We start from the raw sequence: 23,115 nt of genomic DNA on the forward strand, positions 1-23,115 counted from the left end.
AGTACATGCTAATGGTCATGCTAACAGATGGAGTTGATTATTGAAGGCATTAAATTAGACCCTATGAAATTGACATTTTTGTAGATTAAAAAATGGCCATACTTCAGATCTCATTGTAAGGTGGTCCCCTCTTAGGAGCCTCAAGGGCACTGTTACAGTGAGGCCACAGTGTAGACGGCAAGGTCAAATTCCTTGGTGAGTTTTCAGTCGATGGTCAGGGATGGCCACATTCATCAGTGACTAGTTTATAAGATGCTGAAATAACATCCACAACCATGGAGCTTGGGTCTGTTCAGCTATCCCACTGCCTGCTGCCTACTCAGACAAATATTTTATTTTTCACTAAAGTTAGCATATTAAACTCACTGCATTTGAATGGTTACAGCACAGTTCCAGAGTCACAAGGGCACAACAAGAATGGACACCAGCACACCGTTTTGCCCGCCCTTTTTAATAACATCAATAACATAGGCAAGCCTGTCTAGACTTTTGATGATCCATGTACTCTCCTTAAAGCTCTAGTTCAAGGTGCTTTCCACATTGTTGATTTCCTTCTCAGTCACTCTCCTTTGCCCTTGAGGCAGGCGTTTCCGGAAATTTCCACTCAGCAGGATATAGAGGAAAGGGTTGATGCTGCTGCCGGCATAGCTGAGACAAATGGAGAGGTAATAGCCCATATAGAAAGCCAGCGTGGGCTGCTCCGTCTGTAAGTTCACCAGTTGTATCACGTGATGGGGGCAGCACTCAGGATAAAGACCGCCACCAGCACCAGCACCGTCTTCGTCAGCTTCATCACTCTCTGCCTTGGAACACTGGGATTGTAGCTGTAGTGGAAACATTTGGAGAGACAGGACACAAACAACCATAGAAATTATGGGGCAACAATGTCCCAGAACTTTTTGGACAGTTCAGAATGGCTGTGTAGTGAACTATGAAGCTCATTTTTCTTCTTACTTATTTGGAGCACTGTGAAAACACTCTTTTTCAGCCCTGTGAAAAATGGCCTGAATTTTCCAAAGCTGGAACATTTTGAGAAACAAAATGAATAACATAGTAGTGAGTTATAATCCAAAGTATCAAATAAAGATATATGAATCTGTACTGATATAAATGATTGAATAATATGAGAGAGAAGTGACAAACCTTCTCCACAGAAAAATTCCTAATAATATATGTAGATACCCCCCTTTCCAGGAGACAGAGCTTAATTCTCACCCTCCTTCTTTCCCTCTTGAGGGTGGGCTATACTTAATGACTTGTTTCCAAATAATGGAATAGAGAAAGGGATAACTAGTAATTTTGAAGTGAAGAAACCTCGTAAACACTACCTTAACCTTAGAGTCTAATTGTGATACATTATCAGACAAACCGAAACTGGGGGACATTCTACAGGATACCTGACCAGTACTCCTTAAGTACAATACTTAAGACTATCAAGGTTATGAAAAACAAGGAAAGAGTGAGAAACTGTCACAGACCAGAGGAGACTGTGGCGATGTGTCAGCTAAATGCAGTGTGGTCCCCTGGATTGAATCCTGGAGCAGAAAGAGGACTTTAATGGAAAAACCGGTGAAATCCAATATAGGGTAGAGTTTAGTTAATAGTAGTGTACTAATGCCATTATCTTTGTGTTGACAAATGCAACATGGTAAGATGTTAATAGGGAAACTGGAGTGAGGAGTATATAGAAACTCTCTGTACTATTTATTCAAGTTTGATGTAAATTTAAAATTATTCTAAAATAAAAAATACTTAAATTTCCCAAATTTCATCATGTTATGTCATATTTGGACATTTACTAGAAATTTCTCTGGGACATGATTGAAGCAGATGAATAAGCCTGGGAAATGGCGGCTGAAAATCACTCTAAGATAATGATTCTTCTGCAGTTCATCAGAGTAGGCACCATCATTCCTCTAACTTATTTCATGTTTAGGGATAACTGGACAATATGAACTTTGTTTTATAAGATGCTCTTAGCATTTCTGAGAAAAGTGTTGGGAGCAAAGTGATCTGATTTGGAGAACTGTTTTAAAAGTGTTCAAGCGTCCTCTCCAGCTGTCGATGTCGTAATATTCCATATGATTCCATTTCAACCTTCTCACCCGTGATACATTTAGAAGCTAATTTTTGTCTATAACTGTGGTTGCTTCTCTTTCCCATTCTAAATAGACCACTCTTTAATAATGTAATAATTCCAAAGAGTTTAAAGAAGTCATAAAAAATGTCATGGGCCAGTAGAACACCTAAACCTTTGGTACCAGGATTTGCCACAAATTTTGACTAATGGTGGTTACATTTTTCACATATTCTTTTTTTTTTTAATCTTCACAGTGTTACATACGGTGTGTGGGGAAACCCCACGATCTTGTCTTCTCAAAAAAATACAATAATTTATTCTAAAGACAAATTTTAATAATGATTTTTTAACCTAACATGTTGTATAATCACTGACTCATTTGAACAACTTGATAGGTACAATTTCAAGTGGAAAATAATTTAGATTTATTCATGTAGTTTTAGAGACAAGTATCATTAAAGGTCCTTCCCAAGTTTATTGTCTTTAGGTAAGTCTTTGGTTTTATTTGGTCCTAATTAACCTTGTTCTAAGTATCCAAATATTAATGAGACCCTCCTCCCCTACACTAAAAAAAACCCCACACAAATTAAAAGGTTATAAAATATACACAACATCTAGGATATTTACATATGTACACAACTCTGCAAAATGTACAAATAAAACATTTAAATAACAATGCTGATGACAAATACAAAAGTATTCTTTAAACAGAGTCTTGAGTTCTTTTTACATTTTTATGAAACCATTACATCAGTGATTACAATATTTATCACTGAGAGATCCTCAAATAGCTGCTTCAGAACATGACTTATTTTCAGAAAATGCCTTATATAGACATTAATGCCCATATGTCTGAGCTTGGCATGTTTCAAGTGACTAATGCTTAAGCTTCTATTGTAGATACCTTAGATCTCTGAATTGGTCTTTTAACAAATAAAACAAAATAAGGCATACACTTACCATCTGGCAACCTTATTCTGTTGATACACCTCCCAGGTATAGCATAAAATTAAAATATAGCACACCAAAATCAAGGGCAAAGGGAAAAAGAAAGTTGTTATCGTCAAATACAGAGTATACCTGTAAAATGAGAGAGAAGACATGACTATTACATTCACAACGCTAGGAAATGACTTTTACAGTTTATGAGTCTGTGATTTTTTCAGGGCCCAGAATAAAAGTGCTTGGGGGAAAAGTTAAGGCTCTCTGGGTACTTTCACATACAGAAGGTCTGCTTTTCTTTATTCATAGACAACGACTCTTCTCTAGCCAGCTCTTCTCAGTAGCCAATGCTACTGAGTACTGCACAGTGGGTGAGGATGCTTAATATCATTATATTTAGTGTTATTAGAAACAACAGGCAACAGGTGGCATTTGTTATGTAGTAGGCACTATTGAGAGTGCTTTACGTATTTTTACCCATTGAATCTGTGCATCCCCAGGAGTACAATGCCATTAGCATCTTCATGTTACCGAGGAGGAAACTAAGGCACAGAGAGGTTGAGCGGCTTGCCCAAGGTTACTCAGCTAGTAGGTGGCAGAGGTGAGATTTGAACCCAGATACTCAGGCCAGCTCCACAGCCCACGCTTGTAACTCAGACTCCAGATGGTCTCTTAAAGGGCACAGAAGAGGACCTGTTGTCAAATCAGCCGGTCATTTTCTCAGTGCTCCGCCAGGGGGAACCCTTGTGTGGGCCAACTCTGTTTCTGCCCAGACACCGGGCAGGTATCCTCCTTCCGGGGCAAAACCCTTGTGTGGAAGAAGGCAGCTGGCATTGGGTGGGTGTGGACAGGGTGGCAGAGAGAGCGCTCTGGAGCCAAAGGGTCTCTGAACATAGCACACTAGTCCCAGTCTCCGTTCACCGTAAGGACTTAATTCTGGCAGGAACAACAGAGGCCACAACCTCAGAATATCCCTTACCATAACCAACCGAAAAGAGCAGAAACAGCTGTCGCTGCAAAATAGTCTCTGCTTATGTGACACAGGCCAAAGTCATGTAGTCGTATAGTGAGCTTCAGGTCCTGCCCTCCTTTCAGACCGGGTGCGGCCAGGTTAATTTATCAGCCTGCAGTGATTAACTATCATTTCACCTTTAGATGAGCTGACACTTTGCGTCTGTGAGTGGAGCCAGTGCTGTTGTGAGAAATAACGAATAAACAATCATGGTATCAACGTTGCACTCCTCTGGAGATTTTTTTGTTGCTGGATTCGTAGCCTTGCTGGGCCTCTACCTCCATCCCTCTCAGATTGTGTCTGTGTGATGCAGAAATGACTCATCTATTTGACAAGTGGTGGACTGGGAAAAAGGGATCTGCCAGACTGACTTGCTATAATGTATGTAAAAAGCACCTAGCACAGTACCTGGCCCTTAGCAGGCGATCGAAACATCTTAGTCAGAGATTCTAATGCTGTGTTCAAAATGTCAATCAGAAAAATTTCGACTTAATTTTTCTTTTCAAATTAAAATGTAATAAATGACTGTGTTGGTTGCTGTATTAGTTTCCTAGAGCTGCTGTAACAAATTACCACACACTGGATAGCTTAAAACAACAGAAATTTTCTGTCTCACAGTTCTGGAAGCTGGAAGTCTGAAATCAAGGTGTTGGCAGGGTTGGTTGAGTTGGTGTTGGCAAGGGTTGGTTCCTTTTTGAGGTTTTGGGGAAGGAGTATGGGCTCCAGGACTTTCTCCTAGCCTCTGGTGGTTTCTGGCAATCTTTGGTGTTCCTTGGCTTATAAACACATCAGTCCAGTATGCCTCTGTCTTCACATGCATCCTCTCTGTGTCTCTTCAAATCTCCCTCTCCTTATCAGAAACCAATCATTGGATTTAGGGCCCACCCTAATCCAGTAAGACCTCATCTCAACTTGATTATATCTGCAAAGACTCTATTTCTGAATAAGATCATATTCACAAGCACTGAGAGTTAGAACTTGGATATATCTTTTCGAGGGACGCGACTCAACCAAACTCCAGCTGCATATTGATAAGGTTTGAGTCTCATAACTCCTATACCCTTTTGGAAAGTCTGCCCCTCCCTTGATTGCTGTGCTCCTATTGAATCTGGCTGCCATGGATCTTTAAAATCCACACTTAAATATATTTGCACCCACTGAGGTTACATGATTAAACTCAGAATCTTCTAAAGGTTACCCTCTCCTTAAAATCAAACTATCAACTTGATGGTGAGAAGCAGAGAACTAAGTGGGGAGACCGGCCCGAAGAGGATCCCCAAGGGCACTCTGCACGGTTGCTCACGTGTTGACAAGGAGGATGAAGCACTTCAAGATTGAATTCAACTCTATTTTTCTTAAGTTTTAACAACCTACCAGAGTACATCGTCAGGGGATATTAAATCGAAAGCACAACTCTCAACGCCGTCTTTAAATCTGATGACCTTCGAGTAGACCCAGACAGGCAACGCAAGAGTAAAGGAAGCTGCCCAAAGGCCCAGATTGATGCGGATCGTCTTGTACCTTGTTCTCCAACTTGTCAGTCGAAACGGTTGGACGAGAGCCAAGTACCTGCAAAGCCGGTTAAGAAGGGTTTGGGAACAATCAATAAAAGCACTGAGCTCCAAGGATGAAAGGTTCATGACAAGAGTAAATTATTAGTATTATTATCCGCCCTGAAGCACACCTCTATCAGGGTGAAAGAAAGTTATATTTTTTAAGAGCTGGCTGGTACCTGTAGAGAAAACAATTCTTGACCCCGTAAGTCTGAATAAATCACACACTGATATACAGCTGTCACTTACATGAAGACCCTGAAAATGGTAAAATTCTGCTGTGCAAACTTTTTCTTTACAGAGGTGCTTCCTTGCACAGGAGGCTCTGGAAAACTTTGTCTCTGAATGGGGATTTCCTCCAGGAGGGCAGGACAGGAGGGAGGGTGTACCAATGTGGGACAGGAGGGACGGTGGCTGATGTAGGACAGGAAGGAGGAAAGTGTGTTGGCTGCTGGGAGAATCCCCAGCAGCATGAGATTCAGGCACCTGGGACAGACATTTGGCTCAGATGGCTTTAGAGTTAGTTCCCCAGGCTCTTGGAGGCTCAGTTCACAGAAACCACAGTGAGAATGAACAAACGTGACTAGCAGACAATACAAATTCCTCAGGAAACATAGGCTGGAGGGGGGATGTGGACTAATTTCATGGGGAAGGGGTTTTCTCTTTCCTTTTCTTTTTTTCTATTTTGATCCAGAAAAAAGGATAATCATTAATCAAACTTGAAATCCTGATATATCAAACATATTTGGTCCTCCAGCAAATCCAAGAATAATTTTTCAGACACAGCTGAAAGCTAAAGCGTGAAAAAGAGAGCTCAGATCCAGAGGAGGTATTTGAGAAAACACAGTTTTGCTGGCGGTCGGGGGTGTAGGAAAGCAGCATTAGTAGACATTAAATAAATGTCAAATGTGGTCAATGGTCCTTTAATTTTCTCCAAGATTTTGTAGAGCTACTTAACGAAGATTTATGAAAATGGAAAATTCTCTGTCTCCTTGCTCTTTCAATTTTGCACAAGAGGTAGGACGTTTTGCACCCACTTAGGGGACCCCTTGCCATGTAGGGACAGGCTTGTGACCCCGGGTGCCTCAGCCACCTCTCCTTCCCCACACTGCACCTGCGTTACCTGTCGCCAAGGAGAGAAGGCTCCCTTCCCTTCCTGCTGAGGAAGGGAATGAGGTAGTGATTGTACAGCAGCCCTCCATCATTCTGTCTGGGATTAACGATGATGGAGTCATGGCATCAGTCGGTTAGGGAATCTTCTCTCATTCATCTCCCCAACTGAAAACCCTTCAATGGCCTTTCTTTGTCTTTTAGATAAAATTCAGAATTCTCACCATGACCCTTGATGTCTTTCTCCTTCCAGCCCTCCCCGTCACTCAGGCTGAAGTTTGTGCCAGTCTCTCCCTGGCCTTCCTTCAAACCCTGTCTCTTTCAGCATCAGGTACATGCTGTTCTACCCACCTGACAGGACGTGCCTCTCCTTCCTCCTGCTTCTACTCTGAGTCCCCATTTAGGTCTCCCTCTTGGAGAAGCTTCCCCTGACCACTTGCTCTATACGAGGGCCCATGACTATAAATGCAGATTGTGGGGCAACTCTACTTTTCCTTCTAGTAGGTATCATTGTGTGGAAATACACATTTACCCATGTGACTCTTCACGGTGTAATGTCTGTCTACACCTCTGGAATGGAAGCCCCATGAAGGCAGGAGCCTTGGCTATTCGTTTAATGCTGCTGTATCTCCTGTGTCTGGCATCATTCCTGGCATACGGTCTGTGCTCAACAAATATTTGTTAAATGAATGAATGGGGAATTTTGGCTCCTACTTACTGACTTTGTTGTTGTTCTAGAAAATTTACTTACGAAAGTAACCACTAATGAAAGTCTAGGTAGCTTTCACCTGGAGGCAAATATTTTTCATATTTTGGATGTTTATAGGATTTTTATGTATTGCTTTAAAGGTAGGAGCCGTCTCTTAAAATATTCCACACACTTGCAGTTATTAATTAATCAGAGAAAGAAAAATGAAAGAGTTATGGGAAACACTTGAAATTTATGATCCATTAAATTGACAATTCAAATAACTTAAATGTATAAACAATAAGGCATACTGGTGGCACTGACATTTAGTGCTGGCATTACAGAGAAAACTTCATTTATGTTTTACAGAATTATAGATTTTGTTGAATTTTTGCGAATTTAGTAGAGTTAGAACTGCAAGAAATGCCAGGGGCTGGGGGAAAGGTTCAGTTTTACAAAATCTTTATTTGTCTCTGGCCACGTGATCCTCTAAAGTGAGGGCAGGGAGAAGGATAAAGGCCTGAGTGTCTTAATTTGAAAGTAAAATTTTAGCATTCTGTGTCCATAAGTTTAAAAAAAATACACACTATTCAGTTGTGTAAGATACACATGCACACACACACACATACACTCAGAAAAAAACCTGTGAACATTAGGACATGTTCTGTGGTCTGTTCTAAGGCGGACAATGTGCTTTCACTTTATTTGCAGTAAGAGATTTACAGAAGGGGTACAGTTTCCCCTCTTTAAAGAAAAAGCCGATACTCTCCTGCCTTCATGGTATGTACATGGTATGAAGAAGCTTTTCTCCTTCTGAGAATGGGATCACGATGGTGAGGACTATACTTTAGGTTGCTTTTCTGCAGTGGTTCCTGCCCCGCGCAGGGCTCTGGTGTTGGGACCCTGGCAAGCTCACCAGGCTTTACTCCACACACCATCAGCATTGGTGGCATCAGCTGAACTAACCAGATCGACCTACCCAGCACGCAGATTAAAAAATGTGAAGCTAATTATAAGTTGAGAAGTATACTCTACATATTTTGATAATTCTTTTGTAGAAAGCAGCAGGATATAAAAACTGCATTAAACATTACCATCATTATTCGTGTCTGAATAATAATGATCCAGGGAATGATTTATATGAACCCTGCTATTCCTTTGTTTATCCATCTGAAGAACTGCTCATCCCTTCCCGACCCCAAAGGCCCACTTGGAAGGGTAAGAGATGCAGAGCTCAGGAAAGAGTCCTCGATAGACTCAGGGAAACTTAACACAGCCCTCAACACTGACATTCACTCATTCATTCATCAGTAGTTTTTGAGCACCCATGTGCCAGGCACTGTTACACAGACACTAGTGTAGTGACCAAAGACCCTGCCTTTGTGGAATTTACATTTGATGGCTAGGGAAAGCTAGACAAAAACACATGCATATCTTTGTACACAAAATATATTAACATATGTAATATATTCGAAGCAAGGGAGAAAGAAAAAGTAGATCAGAGCAAGGGGGACCAAGTGTGCTGGGTTGGGCTTGGGGTGGGAAGAAGGTGGATAGAGATTTCAAATGGGTTGCTCTGTTGTGCTTTCTACTGTTGTCTTCAGGGCTTGTTTCTGTTTGGGGGATGCTGCTAAGAGCTGGTGTGGAGGTCCTGGCATCTGGATGATGCAGGGCACATCCTAGCTTGCATGCTTCCTAAAGAAGCCAGATGGTGAGGTAGTTGCCAGCTACCTGCCATCTCCAGAGTTGGACAGCCTGCCTCTGAACTGGGCTCCGTCACTCACTGGCTCCACAGGCTCTGGCCATCACCATTATCTCCTTGAATAACATTAGCTTACATGGGTGGAGAGTATGGCTTTGGCATGTTCTGGGATACAGTCCAACAAATTTCTAATGATGTAAATGGCAGTATTTGCATTAACCAATCATAATGATGAGTATAAAGGATGGTCCTCCTGGTACTCTGACTTCTCTTCATAGCTGTTTAAGAGCCCACTACTCCACTGATTCCTTTAAGCTGCTAGGTGATAACAAGGGTGTGTGAGACATTGAACTTACCAGAAAGAGCCCTAGACAAGAAGTGAGGAGACCTACTTCAGTTCTCAGCTCTGCCACTGACTCTCTATGTGCCTTTAGTAAATCCCCTCACTTCTCAGGACCTCTGCTTCCTTCTTGCAAGAATGATGGGTGGTGGGGGGGGCATTCATTCTGGACTCCAGTATTTCATGATTTTATGGTCTTTTTTTTCTTGCAGTCAATTGTAAATAAAACTGAGATAGAAAAAATGATTGGGAAAAAGGAGATGTTTAGTGTTTTGTTTTCCATGAAAAAACTGACCTCTGTGAAAGTAGGAAAAATATTACCTGATCTGTCCTACAGTGAAACAAAGGAAGAGGAACTTTGCTATTACAAACCGGCACTGATGTTGCTTAAGTTGGGATGACCTTGGGGAAGTACAGGCACCTCTGAATTATGTTAATATATTTCATAGTCTCTTCACTTACCTGTCCACACTCATTACAGTCATGATGGCACTACAGGCAAACTGGTTGCAGGTATCCAGGGATGTGATGATGGTGCAGAGAGGCCCCCCAAACACCCACTCTCCTCCCCAGGCCCACTGGTGAATAAGAAAAGGCATTCCCATGATGTGGACCAGATCAGCCACAGCCAGGTTGCAGATATAAATGTCAGGAATTGTTTTTTTCCTGGACCTGAAAGAAATGGAGGGAAACCCGAGGATTGACATTGAAAGTGCACACCTTTAATTTATGCCATCTCTTACAGATTTTCTATTGCTAAAATTATTTTAAAAGTTAAAAGGAAACCGTCACAAATGCACGTATGAATGCTTGTGTATATTCAGACGTTTTGAACTATTTGATAACTAACTGCAGTGGTTTAAAAATATGCCCACAAGTTCTTTGATATTGCTTTCAAGAGCGGGGGCCTAGGGCTTCCCTGGTGGCACAGTGGTTGAGAGTCCGCCTGCTGATGCAGGGGACACGGGATCGTGCCCCGGTCCGGGAAGATCCCACATGCCGCGGAGCGGCTGGGCCCGTGAGCCATGGCCGCTGAGCCTGCGCGTCCAGAGCCTGTGCTCTGCAACGGGAGAGGCCACAACAGTGAGAAGCCCGCGTACTACAAAAAAAAAAAAAAAAGAGCGGGGGCCTAATTCCCTCCCTTTGAGTGTGGGTTGAACTTAGTAACTCACTTCTAACGAATAGGATGTGGTGGAATTGACAGTGTGACATTCAAAATTTGGACATAAAGGAATGGTGGGGTTTTCTCCTTGCTCTCGTATCACTTTCTCCGGGGGAAGCCAGGTGCCGTCTTGTGAGGTTACTCAACAGCATCGTGAAGAGGTCCATGTGGAAAGGAACTGAGGCCTCCTGCCAACAACCAGTACCAACCTGCCAGACCTGTGAGTGAGCTCCCTTGGAGTAGATGCTCCAGCCCTAGCCAAGCCTTTAGACAGTCCTCTAAAGATGGACAGACAGCTCGACTGCAACTTTTTGAGAGACCCTGAGCCAGAACCACCCAGCTAAGCTGCTCTTGGATTCCTGACCCTCAGAACTGTGTGAGAGGGACTTCCCTGGTGTCACAGTGGTTGGGAGTCCACCTACCAATGCAGGGGACATGGGTTCGAGCCCTGGTCCAGGAAGATCCTACATGCCACAGAGCAGCTGAGACCGTGCGCCACAACTACTGAGCCTGCGCTCTAGAGCCCGCGAGCCACAACTACTGAGCCCATGCACCACAACTACTGAGCCTGCACACCTGGATCCTGTGCACCGCAACAAAGGGGGGCCGCCACGATGAGAGGCCTGTGCACCGCAGCGAAGAGTGGCCTCGCTCACTGCAACTGGGGAGGGCCCGCGTGCCGCAGCGAAGACCCAATGCAGCCAAAAATAAATAAATAAAAATTAAAAAAACAAACAAAAAACTGTGTGAGATAACAAATGTTGATTGTTTTAAGTCACTAAGTTCTGAAGTAATTTCTACATAGCAACAAATTATACCAACTCTAAACTCACTCAGGCAAAAGACTTTGTCTTTACCTATCCCTAGCACCAAATATAGCTGAATAGGGAAGATAAATGTTTCCATTTTGCAATGCATTTTTCCCCCACTGAAGCTATAAGTTCAAATCCTAACAAGCCATTGTTAAAACAAATTTCAACCATTACTTAGAAATATTCCAATAAAATTTAACCCAGTAGAAAAGACTATTAATTAAGACCCTGAAATCCAGAGTGTGGAGTAGAAATCTGAAACAAGTGAATTGGTGGAGGGCACTGAGAAACATCTCCTGTCAAATGTTGGGGGAAGTGAAGGCAAAATAATTTTCTGAGAGCAGAAATTTAATTTAAAATTCAGTTGCTCCCTATCTTCAAAGAGTTGGGGCATTCAGTAATAAACAGGAATCATCTTTATCTGGGAGATGCTATTTATTAATTCAACAAACATTTTATTGAGCACCAATTATATGTCAGGCATAATATTGTGCTTTGGGCTGCAAAGCTAAATCACCTAGAAAGTCTAGCATCAAGGAGCTTATAGTCTAGACGTGTAATAAATGATCACATTATAACGTGATGAAAGAAAGCTAGAGAAAGCACGAGGAGCACATACAAATGGGCCTCTACCCCCTCCCCTGGGGGCAGTCAAGGCAAATTTCTTGGCAGAAGTGACATCTGTATTGAGGACAGATAAGAATTTAAGTAGCACATAGAATTAGCCCTAAGATTGTGCCACAGTTATTAGTTCACCCTGGATCCAGGTCTATTGCTCTGTTGTTTGGAAGCTAGTGTGTGTCTTCATTATTCAGGGACTGCAAATTCTACAGCCTGTGAACTTCATATTTAAGCCATCAAAGGCTCATATGAGGCGTCAGCCGGGGCCAGGATATTTTACCCAGGCCGTGGCAGCACACACTATATGGGGGAGTTACTGCTGTGAGTCCTTATTCAGCAACCACACTTTGGGCATTGTTGATGCCACTAATACAACAGGTTGGTTCCTTGTCCCCAGGACGTTGGTGGCTCATATCAGAAAGACCAAGAAGGAGAAGAGACTTGAGAGAAAAAACCATGTCAACCAAAAGAGATGCTAAATGACTGTCCTTGGTCTCTAATCCTCATCCTCACCAGACCATTGGGAGTAGGAGATGGAGAGGGCTCGGGGGAGAGGAACTGATATTAGAGGTCAGCTGGAAGGAGTTACATGCTAAAAAACAAAAACAGAAGCAAAGGGACTTCCCTGGTGGCGCAGTGGTTAAGAATCCACCTGCCAATGCAGGGGACACAGGTTCGAGCCCTGGTCCAGGAAGATCCCACATGCCGTGGAGCAACTAAGTCTGTGCGCCACAACTACTGAGTCCATGAGCCACAGCTACCAAAGCCTGTGTGCCTAGAGCCCATGCTCCACAACAAGAGAAGCTACTGCAATGAGAAACCCGTGCACTGCAACGAAGAGTAACCCCCGCTCACCAGAGCTAGAGAAAGCCAGCGCACAACAATGAAGACCCAGCACAGCCAAAAATAAATAAATAAAAACAAACAAAGCAAAAACACAATAATAAAAAACCCTATAAATCTTTGCCTATTAAGTAGATGTTATTTCCATTTGAATTGGGGTATAAACCACAAGTGGTTGCTTAGGTCCTAACTGCAGCAATTAGATCCATGGCCCTTGCTCTCCTCCAGGTAGGCACCCATCATTTACTGATAATGAATTATGGAAATTCCTTTGTTGAGGACAGTGCATGCCATTAACTGGAAATACAAAAGAATAAAATAAAAGTGTTTCTACATGATACTCTATACTATATAACAAAAGAATTCTGAAGCAAATGATATATTTATCTGGGCATAAGGTACTAGGGTAATAAAAATAACACATTATATTTATTATTACTTTTTTAAACTGAAAGTGACTGCATAGAAATTAAAAATAATTAAATAGAAATGGTAAAATTTCTAACTATACCACTTGCATTCTTTTCTTAGGTCTAATTTATCTTCAGATTTCATGTTGCCAGACTTAATTAGATTTCTGTCTCTCATGAACCAAACATTAAAAAAATATGAATATGAGTGATCATTTCAGCTAATGTGTTTTTCATATGGTTAATATGGCCATATCTAATGCTATGATAAATTAAGGTATACCACAATCCCATACAATAAATGATAGAGTTGTTACAAATCATACTTTGGAAGAATATTTAATCAAATGGGAAAGTACTTATTAAGTAAAAAAAAAATCAACTATGTACATACTATGACCCCAAATTTATTTAGACATTTGTTTAAAAACATGCTGAAATAATATGTCACAGTAATCCCAGTGATTATCGGCTTGGTAGTAGTAGTATGACTGATTTCGACTTTATTCTTTGTATTTTTTAATGTTTAAAAAGATTCTATTAAAAACATGTTTACCTTTTGCAATCAGAAACAACAATATATGCAATGGATTAAATAAAACTAAAAAATATATATATATAACCCTACACAAACGGGATGATGCCTTGCTGATCAGCCTACTCTCAAGCCCACTTTTCACCCTTCTGCACTTTGTTCCTAGGTCTTCTTGCCAACTGGCTTTTGTTTTGTTTTGGCCAATAGGAAGCACTATTGGAGGGAAATTGGAGGGTAAGATGAGAGGAGAGGCCAGGGTATTTCCTTCCCCTCTCTGCTGTTGGCATCTCTGGCGGTGGCTGCATCCCGCCCGTGGCTCCACCTTCCTCCTGCAGTTCCCACTCCATGGTCCCAGATCCCACTGTGGCTACAGCTCCCACCAGGCAGCCCAAACTTCCAAGATCTGTAAAACCACTTTTTTTTTCCTCCATTCAGCTCAGGGCCAGGAGAAGTGTGGTGATGTTGGGGCAGAGGATGGTGGTAAGACATGGTAGTACCTCCCTAATTTGGTTTATCTCTGGGTTGCCGCACGAGTCCTTGTTTGACATTTAACTCTAGTTAAATTATATTCCTATTGTGAGTGTAAAAATTAATAAACAGAAACCTCAATTAAAATGGAGTTAGGAGGCCAGGGCGGGGAGCTCTCATGCCCTATGATAGCAGAGCTCAACAGAAGAAAGACTTCTTGCCTGGCAGGAGCTTAGCCAATGAGAGACTGTCACCGCTCAGCCAGTGACAAGCCACTATATTTTGAACTCTCAATTTCTCCAATGGACTCTGTTTATTACAGCCCTCCCAACTTCCTTTTCCCCCACTGTAAAAGAATCCTCCTCTTTCTGTTGGGTGGCACTTGCATGTGGCTTGCCATAGTTGCAGATCCCAAATTGCAATACTTTGCTGATCTTGAGTAAACTCATTTCTGCTTCAGAAATAACTGGTAGTTCATTTGTTTAAGGTCAGCATGAGGCAACACCAATGGATTAGTAGTGATTTCGTAAAGCACTGTGCTGAGAAGAATTGTGAGTCATCACACAGGCACTACTAAAGGACAGATCTGTGTGATAAGACATGACTGCCAAGGGTGGGAGAGTTTAGAGTAGAGTGACGCATTTGCCAACCCTGCTCTAGATACACAGTGTAAGATATATAAAGAGAACCTAATTGGAAATTCTAGTTTCATTTCTGTGCCCTCACTTATTGTGTCCTTGGGGAAGATATTCAACCCCTTTATACTCCAGAGCTGTCTTGGTGCATTGGACCATAGCAACAAGGGTCTCCAATCAACTTTCCAGTTCATTTGAACAGATGTGACTGGAAGGTTTTGTAGCATCTAAAGCATAGGGTATGTGTACAGCAAGGGTGTGGGTCAACTCCAACTCCAGCTGGCACCCTGAGAATGGTATAGGGCTGGGTCAGAGGGAGCACTAAGCTGAGTGGGAAAAAAAGAAGAGGCCTTGTTCTAAGCATTTCCCATCTCTGTCTTAGCAACTGGTATTCCATCATTAGACCATTAGTATTCCTTCAGGAACACTCACTCTTCTTCTTGTAATCTCTGTATAAAATGTAGACACCATGGGGGGGGGTTAAAAAGTAAGATGTTTCAGTAATTCATGATTTAGTGTAAATCAGTCGACTTGACAGCCAGTTGAGGGCAGGGAATGAAAGAATGGGAACGTTTTGTTTATAGGGAGACAAGGCATCCTTTAGAGAGTCTCTGCCCACTCAAAGCCATCTGTCAGTAGACGGGAGAAAGATGTGTTCAAAACATGGGGGTGGGGGACCGACGGAGAGGAACATCATTGCCTTTATTAAAGGAGTTTCCCAGGACCCACTGTGGCCGTGGAGAATAGTTGAGTAATGGGGCTGAGTTCATAAGTCTCTCTCCCAAGAACAAAAGGGAAAAATTTTATGTTTTAATTGGCCCAGTTTTCCTCCTACATTTTAAAACCTGGCTTCCTTTTGACCTGCTGTGAATTTAAAGTATGACTGAGTAGTAATGATCTGGCTTCACTCCTTTGTAGTCACCCTCCTAATGCACAAATCGATTCTTTAAAAAAAGAAAAAAAAAGCCACATAGGGCACCTTATTCTGGAAGCTCCATCTTCTGTAAATCTATTCTTTCATACATTTTTGTCGTCTTCCTTTGGCAAAGTCAGAAGTTAGTTCATTTCTTGCTTTCCAGCATCACTAATGATCTTACTATTGTTCTATTCATTCTCTTTTGATACAAGTATTTATCATAAATGGGAAAGTCCTAAATCTTCTTTAAATGTATCTAGTTCTCCTTATTTTTAGTATAGTCTTCATAGTTTGAGCCATCTGTCTGTTAAGAAGGTAACAAATAAAAGATCATGGCATAGCCAGACTAATCAAGAAAAAAAGGAAGAAGACTCAAATCAATAGAATTAGAAATGAAAAAGGAGAAGTAACAACTGACACTGCAGAATACAAAGGATCATGAGAGATTACTACAAGCAACTCTATGCCAATAAAATGGACAACCTGGAAGAAATGGACAAATTCTTAGAAATGCACACCGTGCCGAGACTGAACCAGGAGGAAATAGAAAATATGAACAGACCAATCACAAGCACTGAAATTGAAACTGTGATTAGAAATCTTCCAACAAACAAAAGCCCAGGACCAGCTGGCTTCACAGGCGAATTCTATCAAACATTTAGAGAAGAGGAAACACCTATCCTTCTCAAACTCTTCCAAAATATAGCAGAGGAAGGAACACTCCCAAACTCATTCAATGAGGCCACCATCACCCTGATACCAAAATCAGACAAAGATGTCACAAAGAAAGAAAATTACAGGCCAATATCACTGATGAACATAGATGCAAAAATCCTCAACAAAATACTAGCCAACAGAATCCAACAGCACATTAAAAGGATCATACACCATGATCAAGTGGGGTTTATTCCAGGAATGCAAGGATTCTTCAATATACGCAAATCAATCAACGTGATACACCATATTAACAAATTGAAGGAGAAAAACCATAAGATCATCTCAATAGATGCAGAGAAAGCTTTCGACAAAATTCAACACCCATTTATGATAAAAACCCTGCAGAAAGTAGGCATAGAGGGAACTTTCCTCAACATAATAAAGGCCATATATGTCAAACTCACAGCCAACATCATCCTCAATGGTGAAAACCTGAAACCATTTCCACTAAGATCAGGAACAAGACAAGGTTGCCCACTCTCACCTCTATTATTCAACATAGTTTTGGAAGTTTTAGCCATAGCAATCAGAGAAGAAAAAGAAATAAAAGGAATCCAAATCGGAAAAGAAGAAGTAAAGCTGTCACTCTTTGCAGATGACATGATACTCTACATAGAGAATCCTAAAGATGCTACCAGAAAACTACTAGAGCTAATCAGTGAATTTGGTAAAGTAGCAGGATACAAAATTAATGCACAGAAATCTCTGGCGTTCCTATACACTAATGATGAAATATCTGAAAGTGCAATTAAGAAAACACTCCCATTTACCACTGCAACAAAAAGAATAAAATATCTAGGAATAAACCTACCTAAGGAGACAAAGGACCTGTATGCAGAAAATTATAAGACACTGATGAAAGAAATTAAAGATGATACAAATAGATGGAGAGATATACCATGTTCTTGGATTGGAAGAATCAACATTGTGAAAATGACTCTACTACCCAAAGCAATCTACAGATTCAATGCAATCCTGATCAAACTACCACTGGCATTTTTCACAGAACTAGAACAAAAAATTTCACAATTTGTAGGGAAACACGAGAGACCCCGAAAGCCAAAGCAATCTTGAGAACGAAAAATAGAGCTGGAGGAATCAGGCTCCCTGACTTCAGACTTTACTACAAAGCTACAGTAATCAAGACAGTATGGTACTGGCACAAAAACAGAAACATAGATCAATGGAACAGGATAGAAAGCCCAGAGATAAACCCACGCACATATGGTCACCTTATCTTTGATAAAGGAGGCAAGAATATACAGTGGAGAAAAGAGAGCCTCTTCAATAAGTGGTGCTGGGAAAACTGGACCGGTACATGTAAAAATATGAAATTAGAACACTTCCTAACACCATACACAAAAATAAAGTCAAAATGGATTAAAGACCTAAATGTAAGGCCAGACACTATCGAACTCTTAGAGGAAAACATAGGCAGAACACTCTGACATAAATCACAGCAAGATCCTTTTTGACCCACCTCCTAGAGAAATAGAAATAAAAGCAAAAATAAACAAATGGGACCTAATGAAACTTAAAAGCTTTTGCATAGCAAAGGAAACCATAAATAAGACCAAAAGACAACCCTCAGAATGGGAGAAAATATTTGCAAATGAAGCAACTGACAAAGGATTAATCTCCAAGATTTACAAGCAGCTCATGCAGCTCAATAACAGAAAAACAAACAACCCAATCCAAAAATGGGCAGAAGACCTAAATAGACACTTCTCCAAAGAAGATATACAGATTGCCAACAAACACATGAAAGAATGCTCAACATCATTAATCATTAGAGAAATGCAAATCAAAACTACAATGAGATATCATCTCACACCAGTCAGAATGGCCAACATTAAAAAATCTGGAAACAATAAATGCTGGAGAGGGTGTGGAGAAAAGGGAACCCTCTTGCACTGTTGGTGGGAATGTAAATTGATACAGCCACTATGGAGAACAGTATGGAGGTTCCTTAAAAAACTAAAAATAGAACTACCATACGACCCAGCAATCCCACTACTGGGCATATACCCTGAGAAAACCAGAATTCAAAAAGAGTCATGTACCAAAATGTTCATTGCAGCTCTATTTACAATAGCCAGGACATGGAAGCAGCCTAAGTGTCCATCATCGGATGAATGGATAAAGAAGATGTGGCACATATATACAATGGAATATTACTCAGCCATAAAAAGAAATGAAATTGAGTTATTTGCAGTGAGGTGGATGGACCTAGAGTCTGTCATACAGAGTGAAGTAAGTCAGAAAGAGAAAAACAAATACCGTATGCTAACAGATATATATGGAATCTAAGAAAAAAAAAAAGGTCATGAAGAACCTAGGGGTACGATGGGAATAAAGACACAGACTTACTAGAGAATGGGCTTGAAGATATGGGGAGGGGGAAGGGTAAGCTGTTACAAAGTGAGAGAGTGGCATGGACATATATACACTACCAAACGTAAAATAGGTAGCTAGTGGGAAGCAGCCACATAGCACAGGGTGATCAGCTCGGTGCTTTGTGACCACCTAGAGGGATGGGATAGGGAGGGTGGGAGGGAGGGAGACACAAGAGGGAAGAGATATGGGAACATATGTATATGTATAACTGATTCACTTTGTTATAAAGCAGAAACTAACACACCATTGTAAATCAATTATACTCCAATAAAGATGTTAAAAAAATAAAAAGAAAAAGAAAAGATCATGGCAAGGCATGATAAAAATATTAATATAAATTTCCTTAAATTTTTTGGAGAGCAATTTAAAAAACTCTTAGATAAATTCCAAGCTGAAAAAAAATAAAACTAATTTACTTTCAAATGACTTTTGAGAGATTAATAAATTTTTGAAGAGTAACTTGCAAAGAAAAATATCCACATATATATGGAATTTAAGAAAAAAAAATGTCATGAAGAACCTAGTGGTAAGACAGGAATGAAGACACAGACCTACTAGAGAATGGACTTGAGGATATGCGGAGGGGGAAGGGTTAGCTGTGACAAAGGGAGAGAGTGGCATAGACATATATACGCTACCAAACGTAAAATAGATAGCTAGTGGGAAGCAGCCGCATAGCACAGGGAGATCAGCTCGGTGCTTTGTGACCACCTAGAGGGGTGGGATAGGGAGGGTGAGAGGGATGGAGATGCAAGAGGGAAGAGATATGGGAACATATGTATATGTATAACTGATTCACTTTGTTATAAAGCAGAAATGAACACACCATTGTAAAGCAATTATACTCCAGTAAAGATGTAAAAAAAAAAAAAAAAAAAAAGAAAAGAAATCAACATCCTAGCAATAAAAATTAAGTTGCTTCAGATGTTTTTTGAAAGATTAAAGTATTTATCTTAAAAGCTCCATTTACATATATCTTCTCACTTATTATCTATAAAATTGTAATGGTATGAAGAAGTAGCAGATTTTTCACAATCATTGCAAGTAAATTTGTCATTATTATGGCTCAGGTTTTCTCCTTTTTTTTCCCAGTTTAATGACTATTTGCTTTATGTTGAGAATCTGTTTCTGGGAATTATAGCTCAGTATTGACTTTTAGAAGAATTCACATTCCACATTTCTTTTTTTTTTCAAGCTTTGTCTCCATATGAGTGGGTGGAATCAGGCCATTGTCTATCTGTGTAACTTGAGGGGGACCAAGAAGTTTCTCTGGCTCCACATATTTCAACAGCCTGTCACAGGGCCTGAATTTCACACTGAAGAGTCTTAGCATATAAAAGGTGTCTGTAAAAATGCAACCATTTCTGGAGGGCTACACCTTCTAAGGGCTTGGTTTCTCAACTGTGGGACCAAGACTCTCAGGCATGAGGCACACTGCTTGTATCTTTAGGAGGGGACAGCAAAGATACTGAGGGGCAAGAGAGAACGATGGAAGGAGAAGTGAGCAGGTGCAACAGACAAACAGGGTGAGCTGGAAACATTCCCAGGTCTCTGACTGTTAACTTTCTACTTCACATTATTGCCTCCTGAGGCTTTCATCTCCCTTCCTGGAACTTGTTACTTGAACCACCTTTTTTCACCCACTTGTTTTTAATATCTTGTATTATTTTTCAAATGAGTTAATGTATTTAAATCTTGTCTTCTCCAGTAAACCATGAACTTTTTAGAGTCAGATGCTACCATATTTCTTTGGTATTTACATAACGCTTAGAATAGTTCTGGGCATGCAATAGGTATTTAGTAATACATATTGAGTGGAACTGCTTCTAGCACTTAAAAAATAATTTTAAATGTTTGATATTCACAAATGGTTTTACAGGACACAGTAAGGAATGTCTGAATTCATTAAGAGTAGAATTCCAGTATACCAAATAAATCTTCAATTATGAATGTCATAAAAAAAAAACCATTGATACACTACACTTAACTACAGAGATAATGACAATAAAAATTTGAGAAGCCAGCTGGGGAAAGTGACCAGTGATGAGCTTTCTCAGGGATAGTGAGTGTCATCCTGTCACTCTCCCGAGGGCTGCTCCTGATTTTAATTGGTCCTGTGAGGATTCTTCCATCCACATGGTAAATCCAACCATCTTTCTAGTTTTGATGATTTGTTTGATGTTATTATTGTGGAGGATATAGCCTGGAATTTAGAATCATGGGATCTGAGTTCAAGTGCTAGGACTCTTACTTACCAGCTGTGTGATGCTAGACAAATTATTTTCTCTCCTGAGCCTCTTTCCTCCAATGAGTATTGCCATTTTGAGGAGTAAATGAGTTTACAACTGTGCTCTGTAAGTGTAATATGCTACACAAAAGTTTGTTGTAGTTATGTGTTAATATAATGCTGAAAACACCTTTTTGGTAGCAAGTTAGAATGTGTTTTATAATTTATAAATATGGACAAAAATCTTTTAAAATCGTGGCTGTAAGTATGATCGGAGACCAGGAGAAAATTTTTTTAACACCTTATGTGTATTAAAAGAAGTAAACCTTAAATGTGAAAATAATTGGGATAGCAAAGGTATCATGTAGTGATGGGGCATGTGTACACTAACTCTACATTCATTTTGTCAAGCCAGTAGAGGACAAGTACAATGGTCCCTCAGTATCCACGAAGGATCGGTTCAGGACAGCTGCCCCCCACCCATACCAACATCCACAGATGCTCAAGTTCCTTATATAAAATGGAGTAGTGTTTGCATATAACCTATACACATTCTCCCTAATATTTTAAATCATCTCTAGATTATAATACCTAATACTATGTAAATACTCTGTAATTAGTTGTAAATACAATGGAAATGCTATGGAAGTAGCTACCAGGGCATGGTAAATTCAAGCTTTGCTTTTTTGGAGCTTTCTGGAATTTTTTGCCACATATTTTTGACGATTGCTTGAATCCCCAGATGTGGAACCCATGGATACAGAGCCCATGGGTACTGAGGGCTGACTGTAATCTGTTCTTATGCTCCAAGTTAAACCTTAGGCTCTAGGTTTGAGAGGAAGCAGGAAATTAGCTGAATGAGGTGGGGGACATGAAGCAAAGGCGAGAGTTACTAGGGAGAAGGTGCCTCTCAGTTTGGCCCGCACTGGGTGGTCCATACTGAGGGGAGCAGCCCACCACGTATGACTGCCTGAATCTTTGGCAGTAGATCAGGTAGAGTATCTCTCTTGTCTGAGTGCAAAAGACTCTGTTTTACCAGTCAGGCCAGGTCAGCCTCTTAGGGTAGCTCTTATTGCTGGAAAACAAAATGGTTGCCTTGTAGTTTGAGTTCTTGCCTGGGCTCCACTGCCAGCGATTCTGAGTTAATTGGTCCGGGGTGAAACTCTATTAGAATTTTTAAAAGCTCTGTGGTGATTATTTTTTTTAATTTTTAAATATTTGTTTATTTTTGGCTGTATCAGGGGCATGTGGGATCTTTTGTTGCGGTGCGCGGGCTTCTCTCTAGTTGCAGTGCGTGGGCTCAGTAGTTGTGGCGTGCGGGCTCAGTAGTTGTGGCGCATGGGCTTAATTGCCCTGCGGCATGTGGGATCTTTGTTCCCCCACCAGGGATCGAACCCGCGTCCCCTTCATTGGAAGGCAGATTCTCAGCCACTAGACCACGAGGGAAGTCCCTGTGGTGATTCTAATATGTAGCTAAAAATGAGAATCACTACTCTAAAAGTTCACTGACTCAACAGTAAGCACTGACATTTTGACATCTGCGACTCAGTTGTTACTTAATACATGATGAAAATATCTGTAGAACTTCTTTAATTATCTTAAGCAAATATTTCCAAAACCTGATTTCATTAAGAAAAATCCTACAGGGGGAAAAGGACTCATTGAAGGAGTATAGCATGTCCCTAAATTACAGAAAAGACAAAGAAGCCCTTACCTTATTATAGTGAATACAATGAGGATGTTGCCAACCAGCCCTACTGAGCAGATAATCCCAACCATGGAAGGGAGGATGGCTGTATCCACCATGCTGAGGGTTTGATAAGCAAACTCTGGATTCCAGGATTTGTTCAAAAGTTCAGCAGAGGTGTTACAACAGGATGAGTGAAGTGAATTCATTGTTGATGAACTTCCAGAGGTTAAAGCTGTGAAGGAATAAGTCGTGATT

At 40.8% G+C, this 23,115-nt stretch overlaps 1 protein-coding gene across 1 annotated transcript; it reads right to left on the reverse strand.

Annotated features, from left to right (window-relative positions):
- Positions 1-326: 326 nt before the first annotated feature.
- Positions 327-23,066, reverse strand: MCHR2 (melanin concentrating hormone receptor 2; the record flags this gene model as incomplete). Its single annotated transcript, XM_081251485.1, is given in 6 exon segments — positions 327-733; positions 736-824; positions 3,041-3,160; positions 5,409-5,603; positions 9,890-10,099; positions 22,885-23,066. Coding segments are annotated over 6 exon segments (1,011 nt in total). The 3' UTR covers positions 327-518.
- Between the last annotated feature and the right edge of the window lie 49 nt (positions 23,067-23,115).

Source organism: Mesoplodon bidens (assembly GCF_964165515.1).
Source record: "Mesoplodon bidens genome assembly, chromosome: 12".
Classification (NCBI taxonomy): domain Eukaryota; kingdom Metazoa; phylum Chordata; class Mammalia; order Artiodactyla; family Ziphiidae; genus Mesoplodon; species Mesoplodon bidens.